General features: G+C 31.6%; 1 protein-coding gene across 1 annotated transcript; it reads right to left on the bottom strand.

The window, feature by feature from the left end:
• Positions 1–12,109: 12,109 nt before the first annotated feature.
• LOC108225267 (cytokinin riboside 5'-monophosphate phosphoribohydrolase LOG3) lies at positions 12,110–15,901 on the bottom strand. The gene is made up of 7 exons (XM_017400095.2): positions 15,715–15,901; positions 15,232–15,329; positions 15,001–15,031; positions 14,244–14,343; positions 12,964–13,034; positions 12,712–12,855; positions 12,110–12,414 (listed from the first exon to the last, which is right to left on the bottom strand). The coding sequence occupies exons 1-7, from the start codon at positions 15,832–15,834 to the stop codon at positions 12,322–12,324; spliced, it is 657 nt and encodes a 218-aa protein (XP_017255584.1). The 5' UTR covers positions 15,835–15,901; the 3' UTR covers positions 12,110–12,321.
• Between the last annotated feature and the right edge of the window lie 4,170 nt (positions 15,902–20,071).

Raw genomic sequence — 20,071 nt, forward strand, 5'->3', positions numbered from 1 at the left:
GTAAGTGGGTGGCTACGAGACAGAAAGTGATAATACAATGTGGATCTGTTGTGTCGTAAAATATGATAAACAAGGTGAGACAAGAGTACAACATGCATGTGAGTAGCCATTGGCTAGCCGAAGGCCAATTTAGACCATGCTTCCATTTGCTGTTTATTGCACAAGCACATTTTTTTTATTCAAGATATACGGGTCATTTATTACATGATTTTTATATGTATTTAATTGATTGTAATATGTAATTGATAAATTTGAGATATTTAGTAGCATAACTATAAAAAAATTAGTCTGATAATTTTGTAAGAGAATAATGATCAAACTTTATATATTTATTTTTAATTTTAGTTAAAATAACCCTGATTACGAAATTCGGTAAATAATCCTCCAAACAAGTTCGATCAGCTAGCTGTGAGTTGCCTAGAAATTCTCAAAAGAAAATTACTGTACGATCCGGGGATCTGAATACCTCACGTGCACCCTTCCTCAGTCTCCTCACTCATTTCTCCGTCAATAGTCAATCTTATAAATACTCCATGCTCCAAATGCTATCTTTACGTCGATTATTTATAAAATGAGAGATTGGTTTTCCTGAAAACACCGGAGATGCGGAATTTTTTAAGCCTTGACAGCCGGAGTGTTGGGCCAGCTAAGCGAGCCCGCACGGTTTTGTTTTTGGGCACCTCCCAAAAGACCTCGTATTATTGGAGTTGTTCTGACTGCTTATATTCTAGCTTTCTGCCCCTCCCACAATCGATGTGGGACAACGCCTAACAATCTCCTCCTTCACACATCGGGCACGACACCTGTCGAATTCTGCCTCCTTACGTGTGATCGGGCTCCCCCTTATGCCCATACTAGAAGTCCGCTTGGCTATATGGCATGGCTCCCTAGGTCCAAACTGGAAGGCATTCTAGCTTTCTGCCCCTCTCACATGTGGGACAACTCCTAACAATCTCTCCCTTCACACATCTACCTCCTGATATGCAATCGGGCTCTCCCTCAAACCCATACTGGAAGTCCATCTGGCTATCTGGCTCCCCCTAGGCCCAAACTGGAAGGCCCACCTGCCTTTATCCTTAAGCCCATTCTGGGTAGCCCACTGGCTCCCCCTAGGCCCAAACTGGAAGGCCCACCTGCCTTTATCTTTAAGCCCATTCTGGGTAGCCCATCTGCCTCTTCCTAGGCCCGTTTTCGAGCCCACTCGAGATTGTTACGGATCGTTCCAACATCGCTCTGATATCATTTGTTGGGCCAGCTAAGCGAGCCTAACTCCACAATAATACGATATTATCCGCTTTGGGCCTAGCCCGCACGGCTTTATTTTTGGACACCTCCCAAAAAACCTCGTACTATTGGAGTTGTTCTGGCTGCTTATATTCTAATTTTCTGCCCCTCTCACAACCGATGTGGGACAACTCTTAACACGGAGATCTTCGCAAACTTTGTTTGAAAGCGGATTAGGCATGTTGGTACAATCATGAATTCATGATCATTATTTTTGAATTGGAGATGTCATTCGATAAAACCTCACTCGGATTGGGCTGGGCTTAAGAAAAAGATATCCTCCTCGTGAAGCTCTTAATATTTATTTAAAATTTTTATAAAATATAATTTCATAAATTATTTTATTTTTCAAATTAAATATTTAATATTTAAACACACAGAGAGAGAGAGGAGGAATTATTTTTTTTTTTTTTTGAAGATAAAGGAGTTTAACTAATTAGAAAGATAAATTTTATATGCACCTTAAGATATGTGGCAAGCAATGTCACTGTAAAAAATTGAGAGTTTGAGAGAAAATTATATTTAAATAAAAGATAAATTTGTCGAAAAAAATTAGAAACTCAATAGATAAATTGATGATAAATTTTTATGTCATTGTCAGACTATAAAAAGAAGCGACCCTTGATATTACTGGTCAGTGTTATCAGGAAAGATATAATAAATCATATTCATAAATATGAAAATCTTCTGCGGAGTAAATTTAGAATATAAAATAATTTATTTTATATTAACAGTACTTTTCGTGATCTGCTGCAAACAGTAACGTCAACTCCTTGATCGGCTAACTGACATTCAATTTTAAGTAACTAAAAAAAATAAAAATAACCGTCAAAATCAATTAAAAAAACCCGTCACAGAGCACCCGTGACAAAAAATAACCCACAAAAGATGCAACACCGAAACGGTTGATTTGCTAAAATACAAGTTAAATTATGGTACCGGCCCTTCCGACAACGTTTTGTTGACGAGAAGATAGTGGAAAATCTGATCCTGTTCTTTACGTTTTATAATACAACGGAAATATTAAATAAAAAAGTTAATCTGAAATTATGCAAGTTGCAGACTCTTTTCAGTAACCGAAAAATCCAAAACGCACATGTCGTGTACGTATTTCTACTGAATAAGTAATAAAAAAGTGAAGTGAATAATAATAGAGGTCAAACAGAGAAATGCATATCCCAGACAAATTTATTATGCAATCTGGGTAGGCCATGTGCATTTCCCCAATAATGTATTAAGGGAGCATGAATCCGGACAATACTCCTCCGTCCTATTTAATTCTATACACTTTCTTTATTTGGATATCCCACTCAATTCTATACATTTCAAAACTTTCCTAAAATATTAAACTTTTATAATATAAAAACCCCACTCACCCACTACTTTCAACTATTTTTTCAAATCTATCAATTATATATTGATGGGATCCGCTGATTCACCCACTTTTTTTTCTTTCTTATTATTTTATACATTTTTCTTAGTCTCCGTGCCCAATCCATATGTATACTTCTCAAGGGACGGAAGGAGTACCAATTTCATATTTGTACTTCTAATTTCATATTTGTACTTCTAATAGTTCAGTGTATTTGCATAACTCCATCCCAGGCCCATCATTCATTATGTTTCTTCTTCGAAAATGGTGTTTTATGCTTCCATCACCTCCTGATTCGGTGATATATATCTAAATTTTAATCATAATTATGTCGATTAAGATTAAATAGGAGGTCGCAAGAAAAATTAAATAGTTTGAAATCGTAAAATTTGTTCATTACTGGGAAGATTTCATCCGCACACCTAAGTAGGAAAATTGTTTCGCACATTACTACCTGCAAGTAGAGTTTATAAGGCTATCTCCAGCAGTTATGATCCAAAAATCCAAATTTGGATTATCAACTGATCCAAATATCTGATCAACTCCAGCAGCGTGATCCAAATTCTGATCCAAATTACTTTTTGTATATTATATTACATAAATTTATATTAAAATTAAACTATATAATCCCAAATTTAATTTTTAATCATTATTAACTACTTATATTATACTCAATTAAATAATTTAATTATTTTTTAACATCGATTAAAGTATCTCAAAATTAAGAACATGAAGATGAAACTCAAGGATCTCAAAATGACATGATAGCTACGTATAATGTTTTGATTATCTCGGAGGAAACAGAAATAATCTGTTCGACTAAATCAAAATTTATATTTATTATACTGTTTTCTAGTCATTTCCCGGTATTGTAATTGTATTTTATGCATTATATGTACCTTTTATTTTATGCATGTAATGTACTCTTTTTTTTAATTTCAAAAAAATTTACTTTCCTATTATTCTAAGTTTTACTAAAACATTAATTTTATTAATTGTTAATTATATACTATTATTAATTAAATATTAATAATCACAAAATAATTTTAAGTCCGATAAACAAAATAACAAAATCATTATTTTATAATAAAGAATTTGGATCAGTGAACAGTGGTGATCCAAATTTAGATCAGTACTATTCACTGATTCAAATTTGGATCACTTTTTGGATCACTGCTGGAGGAGAATTTGGGATAATCTGTCTCAAATTTGGATCTTTGGATCACTGCTGGGTTTGCCCTAATGCTACAAAAGAGAAAGCACACCAAGATAAGATCAGACTTAGAGCATCTCCAAGAGTCTCCTTGTTAGCTCCTAAATATAATATAAAAAATGTGGCTCTTAGTAGTTTAGGACAAAGTTAAGAGTGTAAACTCCAACAATACTCTCTACATCTCTTCTCTATTTCATATTTTATTCATATATTGGGCTCCACTATAACAAAAGAGAGGGAAAGATGGAGGTTGATTGGAGGGAATAATTTTTTTATTGTGAAAAAATAAGTTAGGAGCCATGTGGTGGCTCTTAACTTTGAGGAGAGAGGAAAGAGAAACAAGAGGCTCTTAAGATTTAAGAGCCACTTAAGAGTCTCTTGGAGCAACATTTTGCTTCTCCCTCCTCAAATCTCAAGTTAGGAGCCTAAATAAAGAGCCTCTTGGAGATGCTCTCAGAGGATCAGACCAGCTTAGCATCTGAAAGTTCACACGGAGCCTAAGCTTGCAATTTGCATCCCCGTACAAACTATGTTACTAGATTTTCACGTAGTTGGTAGTTACAAACTATTTGGTGCAAAGAATTAAGAATTCATGTTTACCGGAAAAAAACATAATATACTTTTCGTTTCAGTTTACATATATATTTTTAACGAAATTTTTGTTTCAAATTAATTGTTCATTTCAATTTTCAATACAAAATCATATTTCCAAAGTCAATTCTACTTCACATATCTCTCGTTTATATTTCCTATATCAATCTCATTCCACATATTATGATCATTTAATATAATTAATTTGTGAACATTCAATTTTCTTAAACGGTGTGATTTTTCGAAAGTGGACATATAAGTTGAAACGAAGAGAGTACAGTAAATTTAGAGCATCTTTAATTATATAAAATCATTAGTTAAAAATCGTTAAAAATATTATAAATAAAAATTATGCAAAAAATCCCAATTGTAATTAACCTTTTTATCCATAATTTTTTTTTAAGGTCTACATACACGTAGATGAATTGTATCGAAATACAATAAACCGCATCCGGGATTTCTTTCTTTCAAGAAAGTTTATCATCTAACCGAAAGTCATGCAAACATAACTCCGGACGCTTAGACAATAGAGCTTAAATGAATAAGTAAAGAAAACCCATAAGTCCCGTAGCTTCTAGAGTATCCTGAAAAAACAAATCAAGCAAAATATAAATCAACATACAAGAAAATAGAAAATTTAATAAAAGAAAAACAAAAAATATATATTATATATATTAAAAATAGATAGAAAATAAAATAATATAGAAATATTAATTAATTTCTAACCAAAGGAAACTCCTTTGATTAGACACATACAAATTAAAATTTAAGTGAGGAATAAAAACAAAGGATAAAATATAATTAAATATAATGATCATCAAAATGGTCAATAAGCCATTAAAAGTGGTATCCATAATTGGAACAAAAAGTCATAAAAGGCACGATAAAGCCATTAAAGGCACAATAAAGTCATCATTAATGACACCCATAAATGGTTTTAACCCTCCCTAATGTTGGATATTTTTTCTCAACATTAAATACTTGTAAAAAAAATTAAATCACTGTATTATAATCAAATCAGTGATGTGATTATGCATAAAATTTATCATGCATAATCCCATCGATCATGTAAGTTAAATTTATCAAGTTGTAGACTTGTAGTTTCATTTGGTACATTTCTCATTAACTAAAATCAGTATGACAAAAGATACCAGAAAGGATATATGTATATGCTCAATATCAAACAAACTAATTTTTATTTTCAAATATTAAAATGAACTTAATCCAAAAAATTTCATTTAATAATTATCATTAAATCCGTTGTTTAACTTTTCTGGCTGAAAATTAACTATAAAATTAAATACATCATAAATGACACTCAACTAATATATCATCATTCTGTCGTACACAACGAACATTACATATATAACAAACACTCATATTAGTGCATCAATTTCAAAAATTTCACATACGAATATGATATATCAAGCTCAAGATTGTCACAATTCTTTTTTTTCTTGCAACTAAATTTCGACATTCAAAATATCAATTAATTTAGTTTGTAAGACTTGACAAAACAAATCTGTAATGTCCATGATCTTATGTATCAGGTATAGTACAAATGAAATATTAAAATTATTTCAGCTCTTGTAAAGGTTCTCCGGCCTTTCCACGAATTGAGTGCGAAGAAGTACTACATGAATAATAATTTCTAACAAAATAGTCATTACACTATGCTTAATCAAGATACAAAGAAAGTTGAAGTAAGAGCCCATTTAGTTGATCCAGCTCATTATAAATTTTTTATTTGATTAAGTTCTTGCCAGTGTCGCTTTCTCCACTAGCCCCAGAATGATAAACCTCAATGCCATGTACAGTTTGTAACTTTATTAAATATGTAGAAAAGCTAATAACAAAATTCAAAATATTCAACTACGTAGTAAAGAAATTTTGAAATGCTTTGGATGAATGTTTTTTCATTTTTCCTTGATAAGCAACTAGTCAACTAATTTGTGATGTTAATTTTTATATTAATATTATTTTTTAAAAGATTATTTGTGTATAAGTGCTACTCACTAGGACACTTGAACTTTACCATCAATTAAAAATAATATTAAGCGTCAATTTGGACGTAGCAAATATAGGAGATACTATTGAATATTGGACTTACATTATAATCCAAAAATCATAATATTACTAGAAAATGGACTTAGTTGATGTACATAAATAATAATATATGAGATGTTAAGCTAAATAATATATGAGTTATTTGGCCAATCACACACACACACACACATATGTGCGTGTATTAATATTATCGAAATTTTTGAACCCTGGTCAAACTTGAATGGGTTTTATTTGATAATAAGAATAAATCACAACAAATATGAATCGGCATAATTTGATTGGGACTTGAGTCGGTCTCAGCCCAACACAAAACTCGTCCCATACGATATGTATTTTTTTTAAATGCATATGCGAGATTTTTCCATGTAATTTTAAGATTCGTTCTACTTTTATAATTTTGGGAGCAAACGACACTATTAATGACAAATTTTCTTCCAAAAAAATATCTAAAAGGTCTGTACAATCATATTGGTATTAATACATGAGGTTTAATTGGCTTAGCTACTTAAACCTTCTTATTTCCTTCAGTGTAGTATTTTCTTTGAGTATTCAACTCATGTCCACTTAATTAAGCTAAAATCTCTTCCAATTAAATTTTTTCAGCAAGTGAACTAGTACAATATTTTCTTGACTTGGAAAATATCTCTAAGTTCGAGATTAAATGTTTTTAAAAAATAAATAATCCTTTACTTAAATCATCTTCTCGATACACTAATTTTATAAAACGTGTCGATCTTCATATCTCTTTTATTCATCTACTGTTGTTTAAAAAAATGAATAAGCATTATAGTATCTTGCTTCAATAATGATTACTAATAATGACCATCAGTACACAAAAATGTTGTGGGTACATAGAATACATATTCATTACTTTCACAATCTTTAATACTTCTCACTTTATTTTTCACTGAGACGTGAATATATTAATAAACTTATTGTAGTTAGCTATTCCCTTAGACGTGAATATATTAATAAACTTATTGTAGTTAGCTATTCCCTTAAGACAATAGATGGACTATAGATGGCATCTCTAATCTTTGTTTTCATGTCTTCTTGATTCATGTACAAGTGTAGTACTTCTTCTATTTTGGCACATAGGTCAATTGACTCTTTGAAACATATCTTTAAGTCTTTTGACCGCATAGCTAAAATCAATTTTTTTAAAATTTTCTTTTTTTGAGTTATAATATTAATCATATATTTTTATTCAAAAAAAATTTAAATAATAATAATTTTAAATATACGGTCAAAACACTTAAAAGTGCGTATCAAAAAGTCAAACTATTTATAATTCAAAACCGAGTGAGGATAAGCTATATGTCCTTTTCTAGTGTCGAGTATCATCCCTTTGTAATAAAAAAGATTGTCTTTGCATTATACTTGCATAATATGTGCTAATTTTTCATGACTAACGCTAGGTGAAGTCGGAATGATGTGTATGTCCAATTTGATACGTATACACATATATTATTAAATTGTCTTATAATAGCATGTTTGTAAGTTTCATTTCTGTGTTAAACTGGTTATTTTTTCCACGATTGTGTCAAATCTTTTCTCATTTTTTTACTTTGTTACTTAGCACGATGTAGTAGACTTGCTATGATATTTTGCATCACTCCTTACACATGCGCGAAATTTGAAAGTGTAACCTATACGATAATGAGGTACAATATAGAGCTAATCATTTTTCTCATTATTGAGGGAGTTACAAAAATAATTTATGAGTTACAACACTTAAATAATAAAATTAATTAATTTTACTCAAATAATCCGACAATGTGTTCATATTTCAATCTTTTGTAATGTAAGGCAAATAAATATGAATATAAACATTATTTATTCGTGAATGTATATATGATGATCATAACAAAAATAAGAATTAAAAAGGCATAAATATATAAAATATGATTACATCACTAAAAAAGACTCAGGTCAATGTTTCTAATTTCATTAGAAGCATGTTATGTTGTTGGTAAAAAAATCACCATTTTTAATTCTAAGACAGAGGAAGATCATATATCATAAAAATATTAAAGGTGCAATCACAAGATAAGACAAAACTAATTTATTTGTTGTGCAATTGAGCTACCGCTTAGTTTTGAGGAGTTTTAGAGGTTATAATTAAGACTCGTTAAGGTGATCATCAGTTTTGAGGTGATCAAGATGCCTTCTTATAACGTTCACCATAACTCCTTTTGTATCTGTGTAGTTGTTTGATGGTTCTTGAGTACCACTCCCGCTAGCAAAAGTTGTCGGATCCGTTGTTATTGTTCCACTAGGAGCACTGGTGTTGTTTGTTGATCTTTCTGCCTCTGTCTCACTTCTTGATCTACTGATTTGAGGATTCTGAGTACATTCAAACATTGTTATACACAAAAATCATATTCCATACAAATAAAAATGCTAGAGATATTTATTTATATAAAATCGTGGAGTATAATAATTTCGTAATATCAAAACAAATCTATAAATTATGAAATTAATCAAACAATGCTTTAAGAGTATTATACGTGAATATTAAAATTTTATTAACAAATCGTTTTAAAAAACATATGTTAAAAAATTGTGTAAATGAAAAATGCCATCTCCTAATTCTAAATTTATAAATAAAAATCATGACACATTTACATTAAAAAATTATACTAATTTTAGACAACACATTTTAAATATTATCATACACATAATGGTCGATTAAATGTTATTTCATAATCATTGTTGGGCAAAAAATTGATGATTTCTTTTATTCAAATCAATCATAATTATATTAAATATGCATATATAAAATGTACTTAAGGGATACTTACGGAAGTTACCCTTCGTCTCTTTGGTTTCGGAGGATTCGTTGTTGCATCCACAGCTTGAATAATCTCAGGAAACTATTCGACCAGTAAAAATCAATTAATATATGATGAATAAGTTATGACTAATAACAACAATGGTATATTTTGAGATGTTATGATTCAAACATAAGTATTTTACCTGATTGACGATTTTGTGATATTTTTTATGACATCTAACCTGTCTATCATAATCGTCGTTGGGAGCTGCCATTTTAACTAGAGAAGTGACTTAAAATCTGATCGACACTAAAAAAATATTAGCACTATTTGAGTATAAGAATCGTAAGGAAGAAGTGATGACACGTTTTATAGATGATAACTTCATAAGTTGGATGACACCTATATTACATTAGCATGACATCGCTGACCTATTTCATAAAAATAATTACTTGTAACTGAAAATTATAAAAATCATATATTTTATGTCTTCTTATAATCTTGATCTTATTTGTTATAAATTGATAGAGTTATTCTATTTAATAAAATGTAAAAAACAAATTTAATAAAAGTGAATAAGTGAATTCTGATATTTCTCTACAAATTATAATTTCAATTTTTAATTAAATTTCTGACAGCATTTATACATAGAAATCAATACCTTAAATTATTACAATTCCAATATAACTTGGTTAAATATTTCACGAAATCTCATCATCTCGTATGTCAGTAGTCGTTCGACACAGTGTACTTGTTCGACATATGCAGTGCGATTGATGAGTAACACATTATCATGAATTACAACTACAACAAATGAGAAATAATTATAAAAGAATATCATTATATATAGGTGTTAGCCTATGATCGTAAAGAAGAAAAATAAGAAGCAAACGATGTTGAAATGACTGAAGAGTAATATTTAAGAGATAGATAGTTGAATATCGAAGAGTATTTATAGTCGAGATCCATAGCGACGGTTAAAAAAACACGGGAATATCATAACCGGTGAAAGAATTATTAGTTTACTGATTATTTCATGATTACGTATATTTTACGTTCGTTAAATTTAAAAATGTATATCATACCTAGCCAAAAAAATTATTATAACAAATTAGATTTAGTCATAAATTTGCATGTTCGAGACGTGTGCTTTTTAATGAGCTAAATATAAATTATAATATTACATATAGGGTTAGTAAATACTGTTTTCGATATCTACATAACGATGTTGAAATGACTGAAGAGTAATATTTAAGAGATAGATAGTTGAATACCGAAGAGTATTTATAGTCAAGATCCATAGCGATGGTTAACAAAACACGGGAATATCATAACCGGTGAAAGAATTATTAGTTTACCGATTATTTCATGATTACGTATATTTTACGTTCGTTAAATTTAAAAATGTATATCATACCTAGCCAAAAAAATTATTATAACACATTAGATTTAGTCATAAATTTGCATGTTCGAGACGGTGCTTTTTAATGAGCTAAATATAAATTATAATATTACGTATAGGGTTAGTAAATACTGTTTTCGATATCTACATAACCAGTCAAATGTATAAATGAATTGATGAATGATAATTGATTTTAATTTTAAATTAGCACGCTATTAAACAACAATTAACTTTCATGCATCTTTCGTCGAATAAGTGTATTCATTTAGTGAGCTTCCTCTAAATGCAACTCTCGTGACTAATGAGCAGTTTATATATTTGTATGATCATTCCACGTTTTTTGTAAGTTGGCCCGTTAAAAAATGAGTATCCTCCTTTATTTATGTAAGATATATAACAACATATTATTAATTTAATATATATTTTAAAATATTAATTGACATTATTCTCGTGTGAATAAAAATCATAACAACAAGTTTACGTTTTAAATTTGAATGATTTAAAATCAAAACGTTACAAAAGAGTTCTTACACCGTGTCAAGATCTCGTCATGATTTGTTTTTACTTTATTTTCACTAGTCAAAATGTGTCTTGGGACCGCTTATGTCCTTGCACAGTATTAAGTTACGAATATAAACATCTATTGATTTTGTTTTTTCTAATGTTCACTTCAGCTGTACGTCATTTCTAGTTCATCAAACATAAACTTTTATATATATATAAATTTGTGTTTGAAATAAAATTTATATATTTTATATGTTTATATAAGATATTATATGAACAAACTATACCTTACACATAAACTCAAATTTATATGATAATAATAAAATTTATACATTATATATGCATAAACTCAGACTTAAAAATAAACAAATAGAGCATATATACCACTATCAATATAAAATAGAAAATAGAGCATCTACAATATACATACACTCCAGCACAAACAAATACACTCCAGCAACAATGATCATCTCGTGAATATGTGGAAAGAAAATAAAGCCCTTTGCAGAGCATCATCCCCTGGGGGCAGGGGCTGCAAAGCCCGATTGTTTTAAATGTGAACAATATTTTATCCTTACAATTCGATTTGGGATATGGATTTGCGTTTATTATAATTTTCAATAACTTTTGTTTTTAATCATCATGACTCATGTGACCAGTTGATTTTCCAAGTAAATCCCACAAAGAAATGTTGCTTTCGCTAAAGGATCATTCCTAAATTGTAATCCTGATTGCTCTGATCTTTACAGAATTAATAATTCTTAATTGTATGCAATGAAAATATGTCCATGTTTTTTTGTTGCTGTCTGAATACTTGGAAAACATGGACATCTTTGAATTTCATGTTTCAGTTTTGTTTGAGCAAGATAATCTTAGTACAGTATTGAGTAGATAATCGCTAAGCAGAAATTTTCATATCATATGCATCAAGTACTACTTACATCAAGGTTTTGAAAGAAAACCGAACTTCCAGTAAAGAGATAACTGAAATTTTACATACAGATGTCAATTGCACTAGTAATTTACAATCAACAACAAAAAAGTGAGTAGAATTTAAGTTAACATCTTCTCCGGTACATCATCTATCTGATCTACAGTCATCCTCAGATTTTCATCTTAAGGTATTATACGCTTGCGGGAAGGCAAGCCGCTCTGTCTCCCAATTCAGCTTTGAAGCAACCCTTTCATGGCATGGTACATATTCCTTTGATATCAAACAAGAAAATTAGGTTGATGCTCGACTAGAAGTAATACAATGAAATACATTTAAGGACATATTTACTGAATATATAATCTGAACTATTTTTGGATATAGTCTTGCTTTTATACATGTATTCTTGTGTGACTGAAAATTTGCTTGCAAACAGCATGAGAATGAACCGTTTCAAGGTAAATTTAGTGTGTACAAAAATGAATGGAAAAGCCTTGTGAATTACACTAGGCATGGAAATTTCTTATTCTTGATCTTGCTTTCTAATCTTGTATTTCTCAAGAGATTTACCTCCAGTTTCTTGACCAAATCCTTTGCTGTTGGTGCAGATATAATAATATGGCGTGCATTAGGGCTGATGAAGCCTTCTTCCACGGCTTTGTCAATAAATGACAGTAAAGAGTTGTAGTATCCGTCCACATTGAGCAACCCCACCTGACAAAATGTATAGCAAACTTCGGGTTTTAGATGAATAAATCTACCAGATGGTTACTTCTCAATAAATCATGAAATTGCATAATAATCGCAGCTAGCTACAAGTACCGGTTTATCATGGATACCGAGTTGTGCCCAAGTTATAACTTCAAGGAGCTCCTCAAGAGTACCATAACCACCTGCATATGCATCAAAATGATTTAATTTAGCATGTTATTTTGCCATATGAACACTCAATAATGTAATTTTTTCAACACATTGTCTTCCTATATATGAATCTGCAGAATTGCATGCGTTTTCAATAAAGAATAGAATGGGTCATCAGTTTCATTTTTCAATAATTATTTAGTTCGAATGCCTCTCGGTAATCTTTCTATATATCCTGCTCAAATCCATAACTACTGCCTACTGGTCACAGAAAACCAACTCCAACCAAGAACAGTTTTAAGATTTCAACTACTTCATCACCTTGAAGGTTAAGTAATGTAAGTTGAGACAATTATTTATTAGTCATGAAATGGAATTTATTGCCTATTGTTCCCATCATCTGCTATATCAGAAGTTATCAGAGGCACAATCTTCTGGCAGACACCAGAATCATATTTAAGCATATACAAGCCATGTCTACATAATTTCTATCTTCAGTAGTATTTCAAATTTAATTGAGATGTACCCATCCAGACTCCAGAGACACCTTGAATGGAGTGAAAATGAGTACCTATACTCTGCTATTGACAGTTGCATCAAAACTAGCAAAAACTGTGACTTTCCCTCCTATGACATGGACCAGTTATATATGTGGCATCAACAAGTATGACAATTGACCAAACATTAATCCACAGATAAGCATGAGGAAATGCTCAACAACTTAAGCTTGTACTTGTGTTCTACACTATTACTCCATTATAAATCTCTGAGAAGTAGTTACTTTGCCAACTAACCCAATAATTTACCAAATTTGGCATGCAATTACAATACTTTCGATATTAACTTCAGCTGCATAGCCTGCATTTGTGCATGTCCCTTTAACATCCTAACTACTAATTCTGCTGCTACAGCTATTTTTATTATGAAATCAATATAATTCTGCAAATATAACCTCTAAGAGTAATAAAGCAATAGTTGAGGTGCAGTTGAGACTTGAGAGCTATTTTTTTCTTTCATTAAAGTGTCAGTTCTTTTGCTTTCATTAATCTGTGAGGTTCTGAAGGGGATGGGAATGATAAAATGCCTATAGGGTAAGTAGCAATGGACTGGTAAAGAATTTAAGCTTGAGACAGCTGATTGATTTTGCAGCTAGGAATAGTTAATATGGAACAAAAGAGGCCATAGTCTTTAGATGATCATCTTAAAGTTTTAGTGAAACTTTCAGGCCTTCTTATACTAACCTGGCAAGGCAATAAAAGCATCTGAGTGCCTAGCCATCTCTGCTTTTCTTTGATGCATGCCTGCAACTGCCTTCACCTCCCCTACTGTTACACCAGTTAACTGCAAAATGTACCAAAACCAAGAGAGACAAAAAAATTACTCTTGAAGTCTTAACATTTAGTGTGTGTGTGTGTGAGAGAGAGAGAGAGAGAGATTTAATAGAGTGCTGTGCACTTTGAACAGTGAAGCAATGATGAGGGTTGCAGAAATGGATGGTGGACTGGTCCAAATGTCTTATAGTCAACAAAATTCAGACCAAAAGCTCATAGACCAGGAGATGCATATTGCATCCGTTACGAGGTCATGGGCAAACTTAAAAAAATTGGTTTTTTGCTTAAAGTAAAGAAGCGAATCATAAGTGATAAGTAAATAAATAACATCAAGAAAGATAGTGAGGGGGAAAGTAATAGTGATATGGAGGGTTGAACAAAACAGAAACCACAAAAGAACATACAGTTGGGTAATCTGTAAAGCAACATCAGAGATGTTGATTGGCTGGTCTAAATCATCAGATCAGATTCTATAAATAAATAAAAACATACTTTCCTCCAAAAACGAAAAAGACTGAGAAAGTGAGAAGGCAGAAAGATTAAAACAAGGAGCAACTGTGAAAGTTTTAAGGGAGCATAATCAGAAGGTTTTGAAAGGATACTATTTGTATTAATATGCATAATATATGTGAAATAATCAAATATGCAGTTTTGATAACAGACATACCTCTCGAGGCATGAGTGTCTTGGGAATGACCCTGCACAAGGACGGACAAGAAGGTGACAAAAATCAGTTAGAAAACAAAGTAAGCAACCAACTGCATCAAAGCAAACTGATTCTGCTCTTAATTTACCTTGTGTCTCATTTATCAAACATTGTTAACTATGATATGAAACATTGTTTAGAGTTGAGGTGATCACAACAAGTTAATTTGCAATGAAAGCAAAAATGCTTTACCCAATGACATGACGACCACCATTGTGTACAGCTTGTGAAATCAATCCCATTAGGCCAATGCTCCCCCCTCCATACACCAAATCAATATTTCTTGACACCTTCAATCCCATAAAACCAAATCAGTCCAAACTAATATACACTACACTTCATTAAACCATCGATGAAATGAGATTAGACTGAGATAATCACTTTCTGGTTTGTTCTTTCGCTCAGTCGACTCAAAGATCATAGCATATAGTTTTGCATGATAAAGATGATTACTTTTGAAACTAAACATACATACAAACAAGAGGCACCAAAAAGTAGAAAAGCCCATGAACCAACTTGCAACTTCTGATCACATAAATAACAATGGTAACTTTCAAGAAACAAGTTGCACCCATCAAAATCCATCATGTAATAAAAAGAGCATGCCCCAAAGAATGTATAAAAAATCTTAAACAAAAAGATGTTAATTTGATAAATATACAAGTGAGCAGATACCAATTCTTGGGCAAGCTGAATGGCAGCATCTTGGTAACTAGTCTTTTTGCCTTGACTACTCCCACAGAAAACACAAATCCTTCCAAATTTTGATTGCTGCGTCTCATCCTGTCTCTCCATTTTCTCCTTACCCTGCGTGTCCCTCTCAGTTTGTATGTGTTTCTTTTCTCACACTAACAAATGGAATTTACACGAGATATATAAAGGGAAATATCATGCACCTTTTATCTCTCACTATTCACAACTGTATATTTAGTTGGTTGGGTCCGTGGACCCGTCTGTGTACCTCAAGTTAGGAGTAGTAGGGAGAAATCGGTTCATCTTCTAAAAACTACTGTACTTATTCAAAAGAGAAATTTTTATTTAAATATAATATTAATGGTTTAGTTTTTTATTTCTATATTAAAATTTACAAAAAGTACACTATTTTTATAAATATATCTAGATACTAAATGTATTTGGCTAATATGGTTGTTCTTGAATATAACACTTCAATAAATAAAATGGGTGACCTATATATTTATTTAATAAGAAAATTGGAAGTAAATCAGTACTTATATTATGGAAAAGAATTTAAAAATAATATGCCACCAAAATACCTTAAAATTTTGTGTAAGAAACTTTTAGAAAAAACACATGTTGGAGATTAGAAACCGTCTTTTGAAGATCTCGATCTATTGACAAATTTATGATTAATTCTTCGAAATATCTTGCCAAATTATCATATTTTGATTTGACTAAATTATTCGATTTGTCTTAAAAAAATTCCTAGTTTCTAGTAGAATTTGATTGGGATCCAGGATTGCATCACTCCAAAATTAATACTCACTCCCTCAATATGTTTCTTTTGCACCGCTCGTTTTTTAAGATTACAGAATATAGTTCTACAAGCATTGCCGCGTCCATCCCTAATGTATACTCCCTCCGTTTTAAAATGTTTCACGCTTTGACTTTTTGCACGTAATTTAAAATCCTTTGACCATGTACTTATATTTATTAATTTTAAAATTTTAGTTTTTTAAATAAAAGTATATAATCAAAATTTTAAAGTATAACTCTTTTTTAAAAAAATGATGATTCTAAGTTCTTGATCAAAACATTTTGAATGTGTTTAAAAAATCAAAACGTCATACATTTTGAAACATAGAGAGTACTATTGACCCGGACGGAGGGAGTATACAGCGACTGTGCTAGCGTTGTTGATGAAGTCTGTAAGTGGTTAGGTATGGACACGGACACACGGGCATGGTGGCGTGGATTATTTAATTTCGAGAGATACATGCATGCGTATATATGATGAAAATATACAATACATGTATGGGTTGGTGGATAAAACGATCGAAATCATTTCAAGAGGGAGAGGGAGTGTGCAGAGGATTATGCATTGATAGTTGAATAAACATCTAGGCAATGCCCTAAGAAACCTGTACCCTCATCGCCATCCCTTGGTAGACACACTTGCTGTATCTACAGGAAACACTTTGATTTTTATAAATTTATGTTTTGCAGAACCCCATATTAATCTTCTCATTAGTATTAGCATGCTCTGTTCCTGCCTCACTTCTCAATACTTGGCAGCCCTACCTAACCCTCCTGCCTCCATTTACTTCAATCAAATTTTTATACAAAAAAGAAAATATTCAAAAATAAGTTATGAAATTATACTTTTTAAAAACCTTGGAATGTGTGTCAAACTCTCGTCCCGAGAGTAAACTACCTAGGAGGACAGAGAGAGTATTCCTACTTTTTTATTTAAAAATAATAATATGGGCTCGATTTCATCCTCTAAGGATCAGGTATTAATGAAAAGGTTGGATGCCTCTTGGTTACAGACCTGCAAATTGGTTGGGTTTTGCCGTACCTCGACTAATACCGGATTGGTGCGAACTGCGAACTGTTTTATGTTTCAGTTTTAGATGAGTGACGAACGTGTTACTTGTAGTTGGGTGATAGACGTGTTGTACAGAGCACAAGTCCTCAGTTTGATTGGTAGATGATTAATGATTGTGCTGAAATTGCCGAAGAACATGGAAGATGAACAACGGGTGCAGGTCAGAAGTAGTTCTATGTATCATTACAATTCATACTCTTCAATTCTATACCGTTCTTTATGACAAATATTTCAAGATTCTTATAAAATATAATTTATAAATTAAATTTTAAATAAAAGTTTAATATTATACTATTATATAAAAGAAAAAAAATTTATAAATTATATTTAAAAAGAGTTTTGACAAACCTCCAACCCAAATGTATAAAAGTCAAGGTGCACAAGAAATACTGTACATGTGTAGAGAAGAGAGACATTAGTAGACTAATGACTTCATCGGTGAGACATCAGTAGGTGTGGTTATTTGTAAATTAATGGATTAAACAAATGCGGCATCTTCAATCCCAAAGTTAGCGCCATGTTTTACTTGTTAATTCTACTTTCCATCTCCTGCTAAGTGCTACTAATTGCTCTTTGTCTGCCCTGCAGCTTAGTTCATCTTCACAGCCTCACACTCTCACAGCTCACTTATAGCTTGCATGCTATACTACGTTCTCGAGATCACTAATTAAACAAACCCCCCCTCCTTGGTCAATGAGTTTTACTACATCGAAAACCTATTTTTGTTTATCATTTCACTCTACATGTTTATTTCTCATACTTCCATTGCACGCCTGTTTTCAACCATTTTTTTGTGCACTTCTAGTCTTCTAGTTCAAGATTACGCTAATTTATACTCCCACTATGTGTATATATCCATAAATAAATAAAGTAAGAATACCGTAATTTTTAGGTTCATTCCTTTCGGAACATCTGAAAAAAACGAGACGGACTCATACATGAACTGCAGTTTGCATAGTACTTGAAAAGGTGATAGACAGATAGATATTCACTTTGATTATAGAGCATACACACAAGAAACATAATTCTGTATCATTAGAAGTTGCTGTAAAACGTAAAATTTTTGAACTTTGAAGAAGCATCAATGGCTTTCTTTCTTGTCAAATAAAACCACCACCGGTCAGGTCATCACACTGTCCTGTCTTGGTGTCTTGTCGAGTATCAATTGGCTTACTCTTTTTGAACGCTACTTTTCGCTATTACACCCACTACTTTCTTCCACTATCTCTATTCTATAATAATATAAACACTATTACACCCACTACTTTCCTCCACTATCTCAAATCTATTATTAAAATTTTGATGAGTCCCACTACTTTACCAACTTTTCAACTAATTTAATTTCTTTTGCTACCTTTTTCTTAATCTCCGTGAAAGTCAAAGCAGTTCAATCTTTTCGGGACGGAGGGAGGGAGTACATCATACAAGTGCTCATTAATCACCCTACAAGGACACATAGATCCAAATCCCTTTAAATTTTTACTTTACACCAATCACATCCGAGTTGCATGCAATTTTTGTCACCAACAATAAATTTCTAACCATTCAAGCTCTCCAGAAATTTCAAGCTTTTTTGGATGTACATCTTCCATGGTCTCAAAAAGATGAAACATTCAGCGGAGGACTCACCACTGAACAGTCCCCAACAGAGTCCCATTATTTTATTTTTCAAACTAAAAAAGAAAAGGCTATATTTTCTCATTTGGTTAGTTCAATCATCAATGCATGTTTAGGGCCCCCATCAGGATATAAACACGACAAAGTTCAAACTGTTATGCATGTCTAATCTCTTCTTTAACACTTTTGCTCGGCATTCGACAAATCTGAATACTCCAAAAAAAAAATCTTTCGCTTTTATTATCTCTTGAATACTACTTATATTTGTTTCCAAGTAAAACGACAATTTCGATTGTCAGGAGTCTACTTGAGAAAAGTCATGAGTTTGTATGTTTAGATAGTCGCTGTCCTGTTTTTTCAACTTCAAATTATTGGATGTGTTTAACCACTGTTAGAGCAACTCCAGCAGCTTCCTTATTTCATGTTTTAAATCCAATTATAAGGAATTTGACATAAATTAGTGCTCCAGCAGTGTCTTAGAGGTGCCTGGATCCTCCTTCCATGCCTTATTAATAAGGCACCACTAGCCATGCCTTATTTGATTTCTTTAATAAAAAAATCATTTCTCTCTCTTATTGTAACTTATTTTCTCTCTCTTCCTTCCATCTTTTATCAATCTCTTTCCAAATTTATTATTATAATAATAACAAGGAATGAATTATAAGGATCATTGTTGGAGTTGAAATACAAAATCTTGTCCTAAATCATTAGGATTCAATATTTTATAATATATATAAGGAAGACACTAAGACACTGCTGGAGATGCTCTTATAATGGCATTGGAGTGCATAATACCTTGCTTTTTCTGAAAAAAGGAATAGACTAAAATGTCCGTCCTCCGTCCCGTCC

The sequence above is a fragment of the Daucus carota genome, chromosome 6, assembly GCF_001625215.2.
Source record: "Daucus carota subsp. sativus chromosome 6, DH1 v3.0, whole genome shotgun sequence".
Taxonomy (NCBI): Eukaryota; Viridiplantae; Streptophyta; class Magnoliopsida; order Apiales; family Apiaceae; genus Daucus; species Daucus carota.